This window comes from Chenopodium quinoa, unplaced genomic scaffold (genome assembly GCF_001683475.1).
Source record: "Chenopodium quinoa cultivar QQ74 unplaced genomic scaffold, ASM168347v1, whole genome shotgun sequence".
Taxonomy (NCBI): Eukaryota; Viridiplantae; Streptophyta; class Magnoliopsida; order Caryophyllales; family Amaranthaceae; genus Chenopodium; species Chenopodium quinoa.
This window is the reverse complement of record NW_018745684.1, coordinates 7,364,582-7,379,967: the sequence shown is the minus strand read 5'-3', so window position 1 is coordinate 7,379,967 and position 15,386 is coordinate 7,364,582. Positions and strand designations below refer to the sequence as shown.

The following is a 15,386-nucleotide window of genomic DNA, read 5'->3' as shown; positions in this document are numbered from 1 at the left end:
AAAGTAATAACCACTTAGTTATATTTTTCCTCTTAAATTCTCTCTATAATTAGTACCAGTCTTTTTTTTCCCTATCATTGATTTCCCTTGATTTTAGGATTTTTAAGTTCTTTATACCTCTTGATAACATTTGCTCAAATATCACTATTTAATATGAATCCTATTCAAATTCCATAACGTTGTTTATGTGCTATCAAACAATGTACATTTCAAAAGCTAATAAACTTTAACAATAGTTGGAATTAAAGGACGACAAGATTGTAAATAAGAAAAGCAACCACGAACGAGTAAAAATAAACAGTCTTTTTGTACATAAATTTTTTTTTTATTATTATTTTTTTTTATAAATAATTATAATAACATATGAAGTATAAAACATTAGAATTTTTTTTATTCAAAAAAAAAAAATTATTTAAATTATGCAAAAATAATTTAATTTTAGTAAAAATGATCTAATAAGTTTAGTACATAACAATGGGTATATAAAAGATTAAATTGAGTAATGCATATACCTTAATTGTAGTGAATGTCAAATTGTAGTTGTCATTTGAATATTTTGTAACATATCTGTATGAAACAAGAAATTCTCATAAGATATTAAATTAGATTTATTTTAGTAATAAAATACGGACGCAAAGGAAAAGTGAAGCAAATATTAAAATACTCCCTCCGTATTTCATTACTTGCTCTACTTTTCTTTTGCGGTAGTATTTTATTTCTTGCTTCATTTCCTCTTTGGAAACCTTTCACAATATTTTACTAATTTCTTCTCTTTTAATGAAATCCCCAATTATCATACTTTAATATATTTCAAGATTTTCTCTCTTAATTTCGAACTATCATACTTTATTTTTCTACCAACCTCACTTCAATTCCTTCATATTTATTACGAGTAAGTTCACTTAAAAAAAAATTTGGACATATCTACCTACACATCAGATTATCTTGTAGTGTTAGGTCACTTCGTCAAATTTATCAAGATATAGATCCATTCTTAGATGGTAATTTTTTTCACTTAATAAGGTAAAAATCAAAAGACAATTTCAAATAATAATTGCTCAGAATTTTTTAGGAATTTACCCTCCAACTTGGTCATTAAGAAACCAAGGCCTCCAATTATCTTCTGGGACGATATTTAGCGTTTTGATCCATTTCAATGTTGACATATATGGAACCATCATATCCTAGTCGCCACTGTTAAACAAAGTCCACGTAAGCATAGTCAATGTAATCAAGTGTCCAATTAATTGGATAACAATCTATTGCACAATTTTTCTTATACTATGAACGTTTCTTTTCGGTTGCATGCAATAAATGATTTTTTTTTGTATCACATAAAATACTCATTTGTTGTAAATAAAAAGAAAAATAAAGGTGGTATATTAATCCGTAGTTTCCTTCATTTTACAAATATTGTTACCTTGTATATACTGCATTTGGTCAGAGTTTTAAATCTCTAACCAAATATTGCAACTCATACAAACATCAAATTTAATTTTATCATATGTGATCATGTATAGTTTATAAATCTTAAAACACTAGATATGTATAATTTTAAAATTACGTAATAAATATATTACAAAGTACTATTAAGTATAAACATTTTAGTGAGATGAAGGTAGTGTATGTATACTATGTAATACGTATGAGATATTGAGATAATAATACGAAGTAATTGTTAGAACTAGCACATTATATTACTTAGATCATTTTTGGCCTTGCGAGTAAGGCATCCTACTAGTAGATATTGAACTAGTTTTATGGGTAAAGCACGATTAACAAATAGAGATATATACGAAGTATATATTACCTGAAGATTAGTGCCCTGAGAGGCTTGGTGGTAAGATTTTGATAATAACTTATGGCACTATCAGCATCAACATCAATATTGTACTTAAACTCATCATCACTGCGACGACCACGGCAGCGAAACCATTCGTTAATCATTCCCTAAATACAATTTCAATATTAGATTGCAATTTGCAAAACAGGCATTACAATAACAACATCTAGCTAGTACAAAGTACTAATCTTCTTCATTAGGCCCTAAATCTATTTTTTCACCTATAAAACTATCAATAGCAAATAAACAATTTTTTCATATATTAAACTTTAATAACAAAATCTTAGTTAGAGATATAATACTTTGTACAGGTTTTCTTTAGAAAAAGTACATACTACCTCCGTTAATAGTTATTTGCAACGATGAGACCTTTTTCAATTTCTACTTTATGTCAAATCGTTGCAAATAACTGTTAAAAGAGGTAGTACATTAAATACCCTAGAATCGAAACCTTTACTTGGAAGACTTTGAGAGTATGGAAAGGGTAAAAGATATAGGAAAATAGGACTAACAAACAATTTCAAAGAGCAAAAGGACAATTAATTTCCTTACTTTTTGATGAATTTCGCAAATCACTAGGCCACAACCTAAAATACATATCATACAACTACAACACTCATTATATACCATGTATTTGTGATTGGTGCACCCGGGTACACCATGCGTATGGTGCACTCGAAAAGAATATTAGGTATATTTAAAAGAACTCGGGTGCACCATGCACATAGTGCACTTGGAAAGAACATTAGGTATATTTAAAAGAAAATGGGCGAAAAAAAGAACATTAGATACATTTATAAAGAACGCGAACATAATATGTTATTTGAGTTTGATTATTATGTTCTTTGAGTTTGAAGTATATGTTCTTTACATTATACAATATGTTCTTTAATGTATGTACATAAAAAAAAATGTTAAATTCAATCACCTGAGTAACCATGAAAAAGAACAAGTTTTTTGATGTATTATCATGCTTTTTATGTAAAGACTTTATGTTCTTTGTCTAGAGAGGATCAAAGTTAGCCCGGCCCGCTGGCCCAGCCTGATTTTGGACAGGTTTTGGGCGATTTTTATTTTGGCGTGTTTGAGATTGCGTTTTTATGCATTTTTAGTTTTTTTTTTGTCCCGACCCGAAGCTTGGCATGCCTCAGCCCGCCCAATGATCACCTCTATCTTTTTCAAACACAAACATGTTCTTTTGTCAAACACATTCAACCACCTGAGTAACCATGAAAGATAACATGTTCTTTAATGTATTATCATGTTCTTTTTGTAAGGACTTTATGTTCTTTGTAATGCCATATTCTTTGTCAAACACAAACATGTTCTTTTATCAAACATAGGTATATTTTTTTTCAAACACTAATATGTTCTTTTTTTCGCCCATGTTCTTTAAAATATGCCTAATGTTCTTTTCGGGTGCACCATGCGCATGGTACATCTTGGTGCACTATACTATTTTCATTATATATAAAGTATATATTTGGAGGGCCCCAATTTGTTGGAGGCCCTATTTCATTTGGATATGGTGATATATAGCTGGCCTTATTCATATCCTACTAATAAAGTAATAACACTTGTGCATGCACACAATTTAAACTAGTTTTATTAACAATAGCGAAAATTTGACAATTCTGAGTTTGGAAGGAGTATTCAAAAAAGGTGTAAAAAAATTAAGAACAAGTTTCTTACTTTTAAAATCTAAGAGTGTTTGAATAGAGAAAGGGAAGAAAAAGAAGGGGAGGGAAGGGAAAGGGAGTGGAGGGAAGAATTAAATATGAGTTTTTCTTTCAAATATATTCATTGTTATTCAAATTCCTTTCCTTACTCATTTGTTATCCAAATAAAAGATATTCTATCTCTTCATTTTCCTTCCCTTCTTGTCCTCAGTTTCATTCCTTCAATCCAAACACAAGACTTTGAACAATCCTATTTATGAATCGATTACATACCTCCCGAACATGAAGAGCTGCTTGGACGTTAATGTCATTGGCCCACGATTGAGACATGTAATTACGATAGTATACCTGCACCATAAAAAACACACACTCACACACAAATAGTACAAATTCAAAATTTGTTATCGATCACATAAAGTCTACTCTTTCCGTTTCCAACAACTTTTCCATTTTGAACAAAATTGTCTTACAAAAAAAAGAAAAAAAGAAAAAAAAAGGATGAAGTACTTAAATTATATCCCCTTCAACTCTGAAAAATTGTGACCAAAAGAGGGAAGTTAAGCAATACCCGACACCACTTCTCGGGTGTTGATACATTGCATTTGGATTCCAGGATAAATGATTCTTCTACTGGATCCAAGCACTGCATAGGCAAATCGCAGATCTTATATATTAGTATATGAGGTAGGCCGATATAATTAAGTTTACAACACATGTAAGTGTGGAACGAACTATATATATTCGATCCACACTTTGAATCAGGTTAACCTATTAAACTATTCCAAATGATTTTTTAGGCTTCATTCAATAATAATCTACTTCATCTTTAAGGGTTTAAAAAAACGTTTACAGACTAATTATCTTAAGTACATATAGTAGCTATCTAGTAAGCTAGAGCTAATCATATCCAATCTATCTAGTGCAAAACACATTTCTCCTTTTTAATTTTTTAAATGCACCATTTTTCCTCTTTGGAAAGTTTCACATTAATTATACCATTTCCTTTTGATTGTGTTCACATACAAAATTCTCGACTTATCCTTGTGATTAGACTGATAAGTGATAACAACAATTATTACTACCTTTTCTATCTCTCATTTGTTTTCTGATTTTTATTTTTTTTCTTTTCACATGGTTACTTTTGACATACTCCATTTTTTTCTTACACTTTTTTCTTAAATTTTGTGCTCAACCCACCAAGTAATGCATTTAAAAAAACAAAGAAAGTATCATTTTTGTGTGCAATTTGTTGAAGGTAAATCGTACTCACATTCAATGTCAAAAAAGAAAATAAAATTATACTCACATTTGATATAGCTTCAAGACTAGTATAGAACCGTGCAATTGCATGGTTTTAAAAGTTCAAATACTGAATTTTATAAAATTTAAACAATAGTTAATTTAATGGGGGATTTTTCTGTGTGGCTGGCCACACCGTGTGGCCAGGGTTACTTGAGTTACCCGCTCAGGGGTTACTCAACTTACTCGGTCAAGGGTTACTCGAGTAACTCCTAACCGAGTAACCCCTGAACGAAAACCCCTCAAGTAACCCCTGACCGAGTAACCCCTGATCAAACTCCTCAAGTAAACCTTGATCGAACCCCTCAAGTAACCCCTGACCGAGTAACCCCTGACCAAAACCCTCAAGTAACCCCAGACCGAACCCCTCAAGTAACCCTTGATCGAGTAACCCTTGACCGAACCCCTCAAGTAACCCCTAACCGAGTAACCTCTAGCCGAACCCCTCAAGTTACCCCAAACCGAACCCCTCAAGTAACCCTTGACCGAGTAACCCCTGACCGAACCCCTCAAGTTACCCATGACCAAACCCCTCAAGAAACCCCTAACCGAGTAACCCTTGACCGAATCCCTCAAATAACCCATGACCGAGTAACTCGAGTAACTCGAGTAACCCCTGATCGAATAACTCGAGCAACCCCAACCACATATAAAAAATTTTCTAATTTAATTCACAATATTGAAAGCTTATACAACAATATAAATCACAATAATGTGCGAACCATTTATCACAGTAATAACTCGAGTAACCCTTCCCTCGCGCCGATGCCCAACGCCGATTTCAAGGGTAGGGGGAAGGCCAATAATTAAGGGTTTTCGAGGGTAGAGGATGAATAATTTCTTGGGGGGGATGGGATGGGGTTTTGGGGAAGAGGGGATGGTGTTTAAGAGGGAAGGGAGAGGGTCGATGACTGGGGTGAGGAAAGGCGGCGGGCCGACGAGACTAGGTTAGGCGGCGGAGGTGGGGGAAAGGGAAGGGCAGGGGGTTTTCCTTTTTAAATTTTTTTCACTTTTCTTTTTATTTTTTGGACTAATCACAGGTTGATACGTGTAAAAAAAATAGTAACCTTTTATAATAGGTCGTTGACTTTTGTTGACTAGTATGGGATTGATCAAAGAAAACAACCTTCAAAGTTGAGATTATAAATAAAAAAAGGGCAAATTTAGAATTATTAAAACCAATTTTTTCTATACCAAAATGTACAAGCTAAGCACGCATTAAACACCAAATTTTCAACATGCAACCTACGTAATTTCACAATTCTAAAACTAATTATGAATGATCTCACTTTGTTTTGTCGTTGAACAATTATTATATAATTACTTTCTTTGTTTCCTAAGTTCTACCCACTTTTCGTTTTCATCCATTATCCTATGTTCAATTTAATTTTCCTTTTTTCCTTAGCAACTTTTTATTTGTTTTTTCTTAACTACAACCCACACTTTATGAGGCTCAATTATATTAAAGAACCACTTACTTTCTATTTCCCATTTTTTTTGACAAGGGATAAAACAAACTGCACAGTACTAAAACAACTTAAATTAACAGCTGCTTCTCCTACGATTTGATGAGCGCGGTGAACTCGTTGTCGATCCGCCTTGTGGACACTACAATACTAAAAGGCTGAGCCAAGACATATAATCTTTTGGATAAGCCAATGGTAGTCAATAGAACCCTGACCATCCCCCCGTAGAAGAGACACTAGATTGTATGAATCCGTAAAGAGAGTTAGGGATTGAATTCCGCAATCGAAGACCCGTTGCAACCCATACATACACGCCAATTATCATCACATTTATCTCAAACAACCCAATTAATCATTACAAAACTTCGCTCAACACCTATTAGAAGGAAAACTACTTAAACATGATGAACATAGTAATTAAAGAAAGCATAAAGAGAAGAGAGAGTAAGAAATGCTCATTGATATAAAATGGAGATCTTCAAATCATCAAATTCCTCCTTTGATTATCAAAATCCATGAAAACCATTGTGTTTCTCACTTTCTCTCTCTAAAAATTGAGAGTTTCTCTCTCTAAAAACCTAAACCTCTTCTTACCATTTTTTGCTGGGGCGACCCCCCATTGATCTTGGCTTGCTTCTTTGTTCTTGGTTACTGCTTGGTTAACTATTGCGAATTAATGGTATAAAGAATCCCCTCTTCCTTCCCGCACCGTGTCCTAGAGGGGCCGCTCGGACGAAGAAATTAAGGGATAGAGTTCGAGTGAGACATCAACCATAGATTTCGGAACTTTCGAGATGCTTTCTTGCGAAAGCCAACGGAGTTTGTAACTCAACCTTCTCACCCATGGGGGGATTCCATATTCGATGAAAAATTTCAATCCAAAAGCTTCGCTTTAGCGATTACATACGAGGGCACCCTTCATTTCCAGAGATAAAATCAGGAAGCAACCTAAAACTACTGAAAAAATGAATTTCACTCTCCAAAATGAGTAAAAGATCTATTTATACCCCCACTATTTTACCTAGGAAGCTCTACAAAAAAGTCGAGCAACACTGTAGGAGCGAACGCTCCAAAGTCAATGCACGGGTGCTCCTAGCTGCAGCAGAGGGAGGCAGAATCGTTCCAGATTGTTTGGAGCAGGCGCTCTTCGTAGACTGCGCGCCTGCTCCTATCGTGCTAGCTGGGTAAAACTGCTCAGCTTCAAATGAACATATCTCCCTCGTTTTTCATCAAAATTATGCATATGACCTGTCGTTGGAAATTTCTCGAGATAAGCTTTCATCTCCAATTGGAATCACTCAAAAATATTTTTTAGATCTAAAGATATAGACATTTGAAGCTCGATCTTTGCAAATCAAGTGCACATTTCTTCATTACTTCTTCAATTATATTTTATATTTCTTCAATCTTGAGCAATGAACTTATCCAAGTGTTCCCAAACATAAGAATAAGCCAATAAAGTTTAATCTAATGCAAGAAGCAACCAAAACATGCAAGAAAAAACCAAAATTGAGCAATAATAACATTTCACATGCAAACACGACAAATGTAATGCAACGTTATTAAAACCAAGTAAAAAGATATCAAAATTATGAAAAACTAACTAGAAAATCCTAAAAAATAGTGACATAAATGGCACTTATCTGTGCACAGCCTAAGCCCACGCGCCATCGTGCCGTGCCGGGCCGGGCTTGCGTACCAAGCAAAATTGCATTGATTTTTGCATGCTTTATCGTGCCGGGCCTAGTCGTACCGAGCCTTATTGTGCTTCTCCAAATAAAGTCGGCCCATGGCCCACACGCACAGTACCATGCCGTACCATGCTTTTTTCATGCCCGTGCCCGTGTCGTGCCGTGCTTTTTTCGTGCTGGGCTTCGGGCCGGCCTAGCCTAGTGCCATATTTAGTGTAATGTGCACAATAGCGTGTCATGCTATGCCTACTCTGTGTCCCTTTCATGTCATGTTACAATATTTATAATTGTATTGTTATTAAATTTAACAAAACAACTATTGAAAATATAAATAGACAAGTTTAACAAATTAGCAAAAGAATGGTTCACAGTCTTAACACCACTCTTTCATACAGCCGCGCACAAAAGATCGGTTCACATTAAATGGAAAAAATGTATAACGATTTGGTACGTCTTTGAATTTAAATAAAATATTTTTTATTGGAGGAAATTAAAATAAAATACTTCGTATTTGTGGCTAAAGATATAATCAACTACCCAACTCAATGATTTTGTTAGATTAGAAAGTTATGAACTAATCTATTAACTATTGCTAAAACAGAAAATTGCTAAAATCATCCTCTCCTCAAACTGTACACGTGTTGTTGTTTCATAAATAAATTTCCTACTAAATGCACTTGTGATGTCATATATATTTTTGGTTTTTTTTTTAAGGAATTGGTTTTTTTTTATCATTTTTATTTTAATCTTTTGGCCGTGTCAATAAATAAATAAATAATTTTTTTATGGTTGGAAGAATAAAGTGATATTGAGCTAAAACCTTAAAGATAACTACGAAGGTTTTTTTTTTTTTTTTTTTTTTTTTTTTTTTTTTTTTTGTTAAGGATTGTGCAAGCAACCTAGCAATGAAGTCATGTACTAATAATAAGGAATTAAGGATGTTTGTTATACAAAAATGAGCTAATGTTGTCGGTAATGTTATCATTGTTTTCTATTTCCAAGGTGCTTCAATTTATTTAAATTACAAGTATTTTTAATTTGTATTTTGAACTCTTAGATATATAAATTCGTATGCATATGGTTTAATTAGATCATATTGGCTTAATACCGTTTTTTAATCCCAACTTTCACCAATTTATTTTCATTAATCCCAACTTTGGATTATTCTTCAATAATCCCAACTTTAAGGTGACCTATCTTTCTTCAATCCCAAAAATCGGTTACCGGTTGAATGGGTTAATTTTGTTTTTGTTTGTTAAAGTGACATGTGTCGCAAATTTATTGGTTAAAAAATTAAAAATAAAACAAAATAAAACCAAAAAAAAAACCCACCCAGCCAAAGCCCTGACCACCCAGCCAATCTGGCAACCCGCCCAGCCAGCCACCTCCCTCGTCGGACCTCCGGCCCTCCCCCACCACTAGAGTCACCGCTCCAGCCACTACTCTATAAACCACCATCCTCCTCCCCGAAACCCCAACCCCGACCACCAATAAAACCCCTTCCAACTCCGACCAACAACCAAACCCCAAAAACCACACCACCAGTTGCTGCTATTCCCCCTCTCCTTGCGCCGCTAATATCCCCCTCCTTATCTCCCTTTCCCGTTTTCCTGCTGCGATTCCCCAACCTCCCTCTTTATCTCCTTTCCCGTTTTTCGGCGACCACTCCTTCCCTTGAAACCTCTTCCTCCACTCGAAAACCCCTTAAGACCACCTCCCCACTCTCGAAAACCACCAAAAATCCCTCCCCCACCATCAAAAACCCTAGCCGCTAAGGTTTCGTGGTGGTGGGAGGAGCAATTTGGGATTTTTGGTAGGGCTGGCAAACGGATCAGGTCAAGTCAGGTTCGTGTTCGGGTCGACTAATTTCGGGTCAGCTACCCCCCAACCCGAACCTGATCCATTTAACTTTTCGGGTTGAAAATCCCAACCTGAACCTGATATTTTCGGGTTTGGGTCAACCCGAAATTGACCTTATTTGACCTTTTTTTTTTTGGGTTTAAATCAGGTTGCTTTAAACTGACTTGATTTTTATCTTCAAATAATAATATGATATTAGGTTAAGTGCTTCAATAAGGTGAACCGTATAGATTATATGAATAAGACCTGAAATTATGTAAACCGTATACATTATATCAACAAAACAACAACAATAGAAATTAATAACAATTTTAAGTGTATTAAACTTGTAATTTTATATGAACAACAACAAAAATCTAAAAGCAAAACAATACGTACAATAACGTATAATATAATTCGAAATTAGTAAAAACAACAAGCATTATCCAATGAAAGGGAGGAGCACTTGAAGTTTGAGCACTTGCAACTTGAAGCTTGATGTCCGTGAAGGAGAGGAAGACATGAAGGAGGAGCACTTGCAACTTGCAAAGGATTTAGCAATTGATTTCTTGAGAGTTGAAGAGAGAGAAAATTGATGTTGACAGTTGATTTACCTTAGGAGATTGAACTTTGAAGCCCTTGAAGAGAGAAGATGAGAGAGAGTGGGTATGGAGCAGCGGCTACATCTAATAAAAGTGATCCTTAGGGTTTTACTTTTTATAAGGAACATGAATTTGGGCTTGGGCTAGTTACTTTAGAGTTTTTTTAAAATGTTTTATTCTTGATTTGTTTTCGGATTATTCAGGTCGGAATCGGGTTAACCCGACCTGATTTCGACCCAATAATTTTTTCGGGTTATATGGGTCATTTTCGGGTTAGAATTTTCAATCTTAACCTAACCCGTTTAATTTTCAGGTCGGGTTCGTGTCGACCCATTTAAGTTTTCGGGTCGAAAATCTCAACCCTAACCCGCTATTTTCAGGTCGGGTTCGTGTCGGGTTATCGGGTAGGGTCAGCTTTTGCCACCCCTAATTTTTGGCAGTGGGGAGGGATTTCTTTGGTGGTTTCGTGGGGGAATAGAAGGGGGTTTCGGGGAGGGGGGAAAACGTCGACCCGACGGTCTTATATGGGAGGGCAAGACTCGGCGGTCTTGTGTGGGAGGGGGAGACGTGGCGGCTTACGGCTGGTGGGGGAAGGGGCGGTGAAGGCGACGGCTGGTGAAGGACGGGGAGGCTGTTGGTTTTTTTTTTGTTTTTGTTATTTTTTTTTAATTTTTTGACCAATCAAGACTTGACACGTGTCAAGTGACCTGATATAACAGGTTTAGTTACCGGTTGGGTATGAAGAATGATAGGCCACCTTAAAGTTGGGATTATTGAGGAATAATCCAAAGTTGGGATTAATGAAAATAAATTGGTCAAAGTCGGGATTAAAAAACGGTATTAATCCTTTCATATTTTGTTACTTATGTAATTTATGATGATAGATATGATGTGATCTGATTTATAAGTATATACGGGAAAATAAATAATAGAAATTTATTTCATTTCAATAATTTTTTTAATCAGTGCATTGCACGGGTCTAATCTAATGAAGTATATATTAAAAGCGTTCTATAACAATGAACAAGATTTGAACCCGCAATCTCAAATTAAACACTAATAAATCATTAGCCATTAAACCATGTCATAATACATATTCATAAAATTCCTCATTTTTTCTTTTTTTTTTTTTCTTACTTAAACTAATTTTCCTAAAACGAAAATGTCATAGTATTATTTGACTTATAATTTGTATGGCAAGGTTGTACTAGTCAAATCAACTTAAATACCCTTACTTAACATGATAACAACTAATCTCTTACAATTAATAACCCAACTACCTTATTAAAATTCTTAATTACTCACTTATAATCACTCCCTCCAATTTTAATACCAACCCACTCATTTGTTGACTACACTTAAGATATCTAATGCAATTTTTTACGGAGTAATATTAATTGTAGATTCTTTTCCACATTTCTTGACTCTTTCACATTCTTTGAAGAACACAAATTAGGTTCGTATGAACCCTAAAATTTCTACAAGAGTCCAAGGACGACCACGGTAATTCTTGCCATATATCTCTATGTGTCACCATGAGTTACGTTGGCAAGTAACTTGATGCTGAGCTTTGTTATTGGTCAATATTTTTTCCACACAAAAAAGATAGTACTAATTACTAATCACCTCATATTAATTAGTGTAGAGTTTTACCACCACTTCTATCTACGTAGTAAAACTTATTATGACTTAATTCTTAAACAATTATAAGAGAAAGACATTCTTATAAATGTTAAAATAGTTAGTGCTCAATATGTACTTGTACACTCGAATTATAAATCTTTCATTGTACATCCGAATTAGAGACAGAGTCACTTTAAGTTATACATCTAACTTTTTAAAAATAGGTAGCGTTCATAAACAAAATATTAAAAAAAAAAAAAAATTCTCAATCATATGTGTTAATTCTTCCCCCCCACCCCCTCTTCCAAAATATACATCTACTTTGTAATTCAATGCAGTGGCGGAGCCAGGATTTATAATTCGGGGGGACAAATTTTGGAGGTTAAAGTTTCGGCAAAAATCTCAAGAAAAAAATTGATAACCTAAATTGTTTAATATTTATTTGAAATCACATATGCCAATTATTTCTATATGGAAAAAGAGGGGTAAAAAAGTTTTATTGTATATTAAGAAAATTATCCAACAAAAATGAATAAATTTATATTTGTAAATCCTGTTATGTAATCACATAATTGATAAATAAAAAGTCAAATAATTATCGTTAAAACAAATTGATGGTAGATATGAAGGGCCAGGGTTTGAGTTACATTCGAAAAAATAAACTCAACTTTTTCAAATCAATCATATTATTAATATGTATTTCGTTAAAACACAGTTACAAACAATTAATTAATAGTAATCTATTTATTAGAAATGTAAAAAAAAAATTGAGTTTAAGCACACTTAGTTAAAGCGATAATTAAAAACAAGAAGTAGGAAATAAGAAATAACATTAAAAATCCTAAAACAAGAAATAGGAAATAAAAAATCAAATTAAAAAGGTTGTTGAAAATTAGAGTATGTAATAAAAAAAAACAAGAAGTAGGGGAAAAAAAAACAAAAAAGCTGAAAAACAGTAGAGTAGGGAATCGAACCTAGGACCAAAACACAGCCTTACTAAGGACTCAACCACCAAACCATATTCAATATTGTGATATCTACTGTAAGTATATGTTATTTATAGCCTTTTACTGTATTTTCTTGATTTTTTTTTTTTTAAAAAAAAACTTTTTTTCCGAAAATGGGGGGACAACTGTCCCCCCTTGTTCTAATGTGGCTCCGCCACTGATTCAATGTACAATTTATAGTTAAAAAATAATTCACCATTTGAAATATAATACAAAAAAAAAAAAAAAAAAAGAATTAATCAATATGCATAAGAGTATATGAGCTTATAATTACAAGTAGTTATATATTTTTTTTAACCACAAGTAGATAGAGTTTGAAAGTAATTTTGAAAATATAGTTTTGTAAAAAAGCAATTTTAACAAAAGACACATAAATTTACAACTTTTTTCATATAATTTGTAGCATAAAGTATGAATTAACAAGCATAAATATCTAAATAATGCAATTAAAAAAAAAAACAGAGGAAGTAATTGACATATATAAAAACATACCCTGTTTGAAGGTTGAAAGGGAGAATTCCAGGGAAGCCAGGTAGAAATCCAATAATATTTGAATTTGAATGCAATGTATTTGTATTTGTATTAAGAATGGTACGATAATTGTTAGACAACGCAAATGATACCAAAACTATAATTAGACTAGTTACACATTTCATCTTCATCATTTTCGGTTCTTGAAATTTAAGGAAATTGAAGGAACAAATTTTGAAATCCAGAGATAAAAGAGAAGTTCAAAGAAAAGTTATGGAGGTCTCCTACTCTCTTAATATGTTATTAATACTAGATTAGGCCCGTGTGATGCACGGATTAAAAAAATTATTATAATGAAATAACTTATTTCTCTTATTTATTTCTCTGGACATACTTATAAATTAGATCATAAAAACATATCTATCATCATAAATTACATAAGTAACAAAATATAAAAATGAAAGTCAACCAATCTGATCTAATAAAACCATATGCATACAAATTTATATGTCATCTAAGAGTTCGAAATACAAATTAAAAATACTTTTAATTTAGATAAATAGAAGCACCTTGGAAATACAAAACAATGAAAACATTTACCGACAACATTAGTTCATTTTTGTATAACAAACATCCATATTATTAGTACATGACTTCATAGTTAGGTTGCTTGCACAATCCTTAGTAAAAAAAAACACACACACATACACAAAATAATATTAAAACCTTAAGAAAGATAAAAATTAAAAAAAAAATATTCTTAGTTACCAAAAAATAATTTTTATTTATTATTTATTTATTGACACAGTCAAAAGATTGAAATGAAAATGATTAAAAATAACCAAAAATATATATGACATCATAAGTGCATTAGGCGGGAATTTTTTTTATGAGAAAGCAACACGTATACAGTTTGGGGAGATGATGATGTCAGCAATTTCCTATTTTAGTAATAGTTAATAGATTATTACTCCATCCGTGATCCGTCCGGACCCAATTATGGCACGTGTTTTTATTTGAGTGTTCTAAAATAATGTATATGTTTATATATATATATATATATATATATATATATATATATATATATATATATATATTTGTTAAGAAGTCCTAAATAACACTAATTTTCATTGATTAAAGTAATACAACATCTACAATTAACGATTAACGACGAAGAAAACAAAATCAAACAAGAATTAGCCAGGAAAGGCTAAAAATCGAAATACATAAGATATATAATAATTCGACATACATATTCCCGATTCATTGACTCAACTTTTTGCGTGGATCCGTCATCGTTTCATAATTTTGGGAGGAAGAAAAATTCTTGAATTGATTTTGTAGCTTGAATTCGAACAATCATTTGTAGCCCCGCATAGCCGAGAATATTTCAAGCGCATAAAACACCTTGTCTTTAATGAGGTGGAAAAACATTGTCATTAGAAATAGATAGATAAATCCTTATTTTTCTCAAGAGAAAAATTCTTCTTTCGAGGGAGACAAGTTCCTCCCAAGCTGAGGACCATAATATTTTTAATTTTTTATTTAACATAATTTTACCATAATACTAGATTATTTATTTTTCATATAAAATATGTTTACATATTCCAAATTATCCATGTCTATTTGTAACTATTTACAATCTTATATTTCCATAAAAATTAAAAAAAAAATAAAAAAAATTCAATTCCCTTATCAATATACCTGTATTGAAGTTGTGATTTTTAAAAGGAAAAATGTAATCTAATAATCCCACCTTTAGTCGGTCTTCCATAAACAATCCCACCTTTTGAAATTCCAGAAATAATCCCACCTTTAACATGGATCTTCCATTAACGATCCCTGACCGATTGAATCGTTTTGGTA

General features: G+C 32.9%; 1 protein-coding gene across 2 annotated transcripts; it reads right to left on the bottom strand.

The window, feature by feature from the left end:
* Positions 1–478: 478 nt before the first annotated feature.
* Positions 479–14,255, bottom strand: LOC110717724 (serine carboxypeptidase-like 7). Of its 2 annotated transcripts, XR_002510781.1 has the most exons (6): positions 13,542–14,255; positions 4,091–4,165; positions 3,796–3,870; positions 1,811–1,950; positions 1,081–1,194; positions 479–567 (listed from the first exon to the last, which is right to left on the bottom strand). XR_002510781.1 is itself a non-coding variant. In XM_021896486.1 (4 exons), exons 2-4 carry the CDS (start codon positions 3,877–3,879, stop codon positions 1,185–1,187), a joined length of 234 nt encoding a protein of 77 aa, XP_021752178.1. In that variant the 5' UTR covers positions 3,880–4,165; positions 13,542–14,255; the 3' UTR covers positions 672–1,184. The 2 variants fall into 2 exon arrangements, 1 of the variants encoding a protein (XP_021752178.1); XM_021896486.1 differs by lacking the exon at positions 479–567 and having other exon boundaries at positions 672–1,194; positions 3,796–4,165.
* Positions 14,256–15,386: the final 1,131 nt, after the last annotated feature.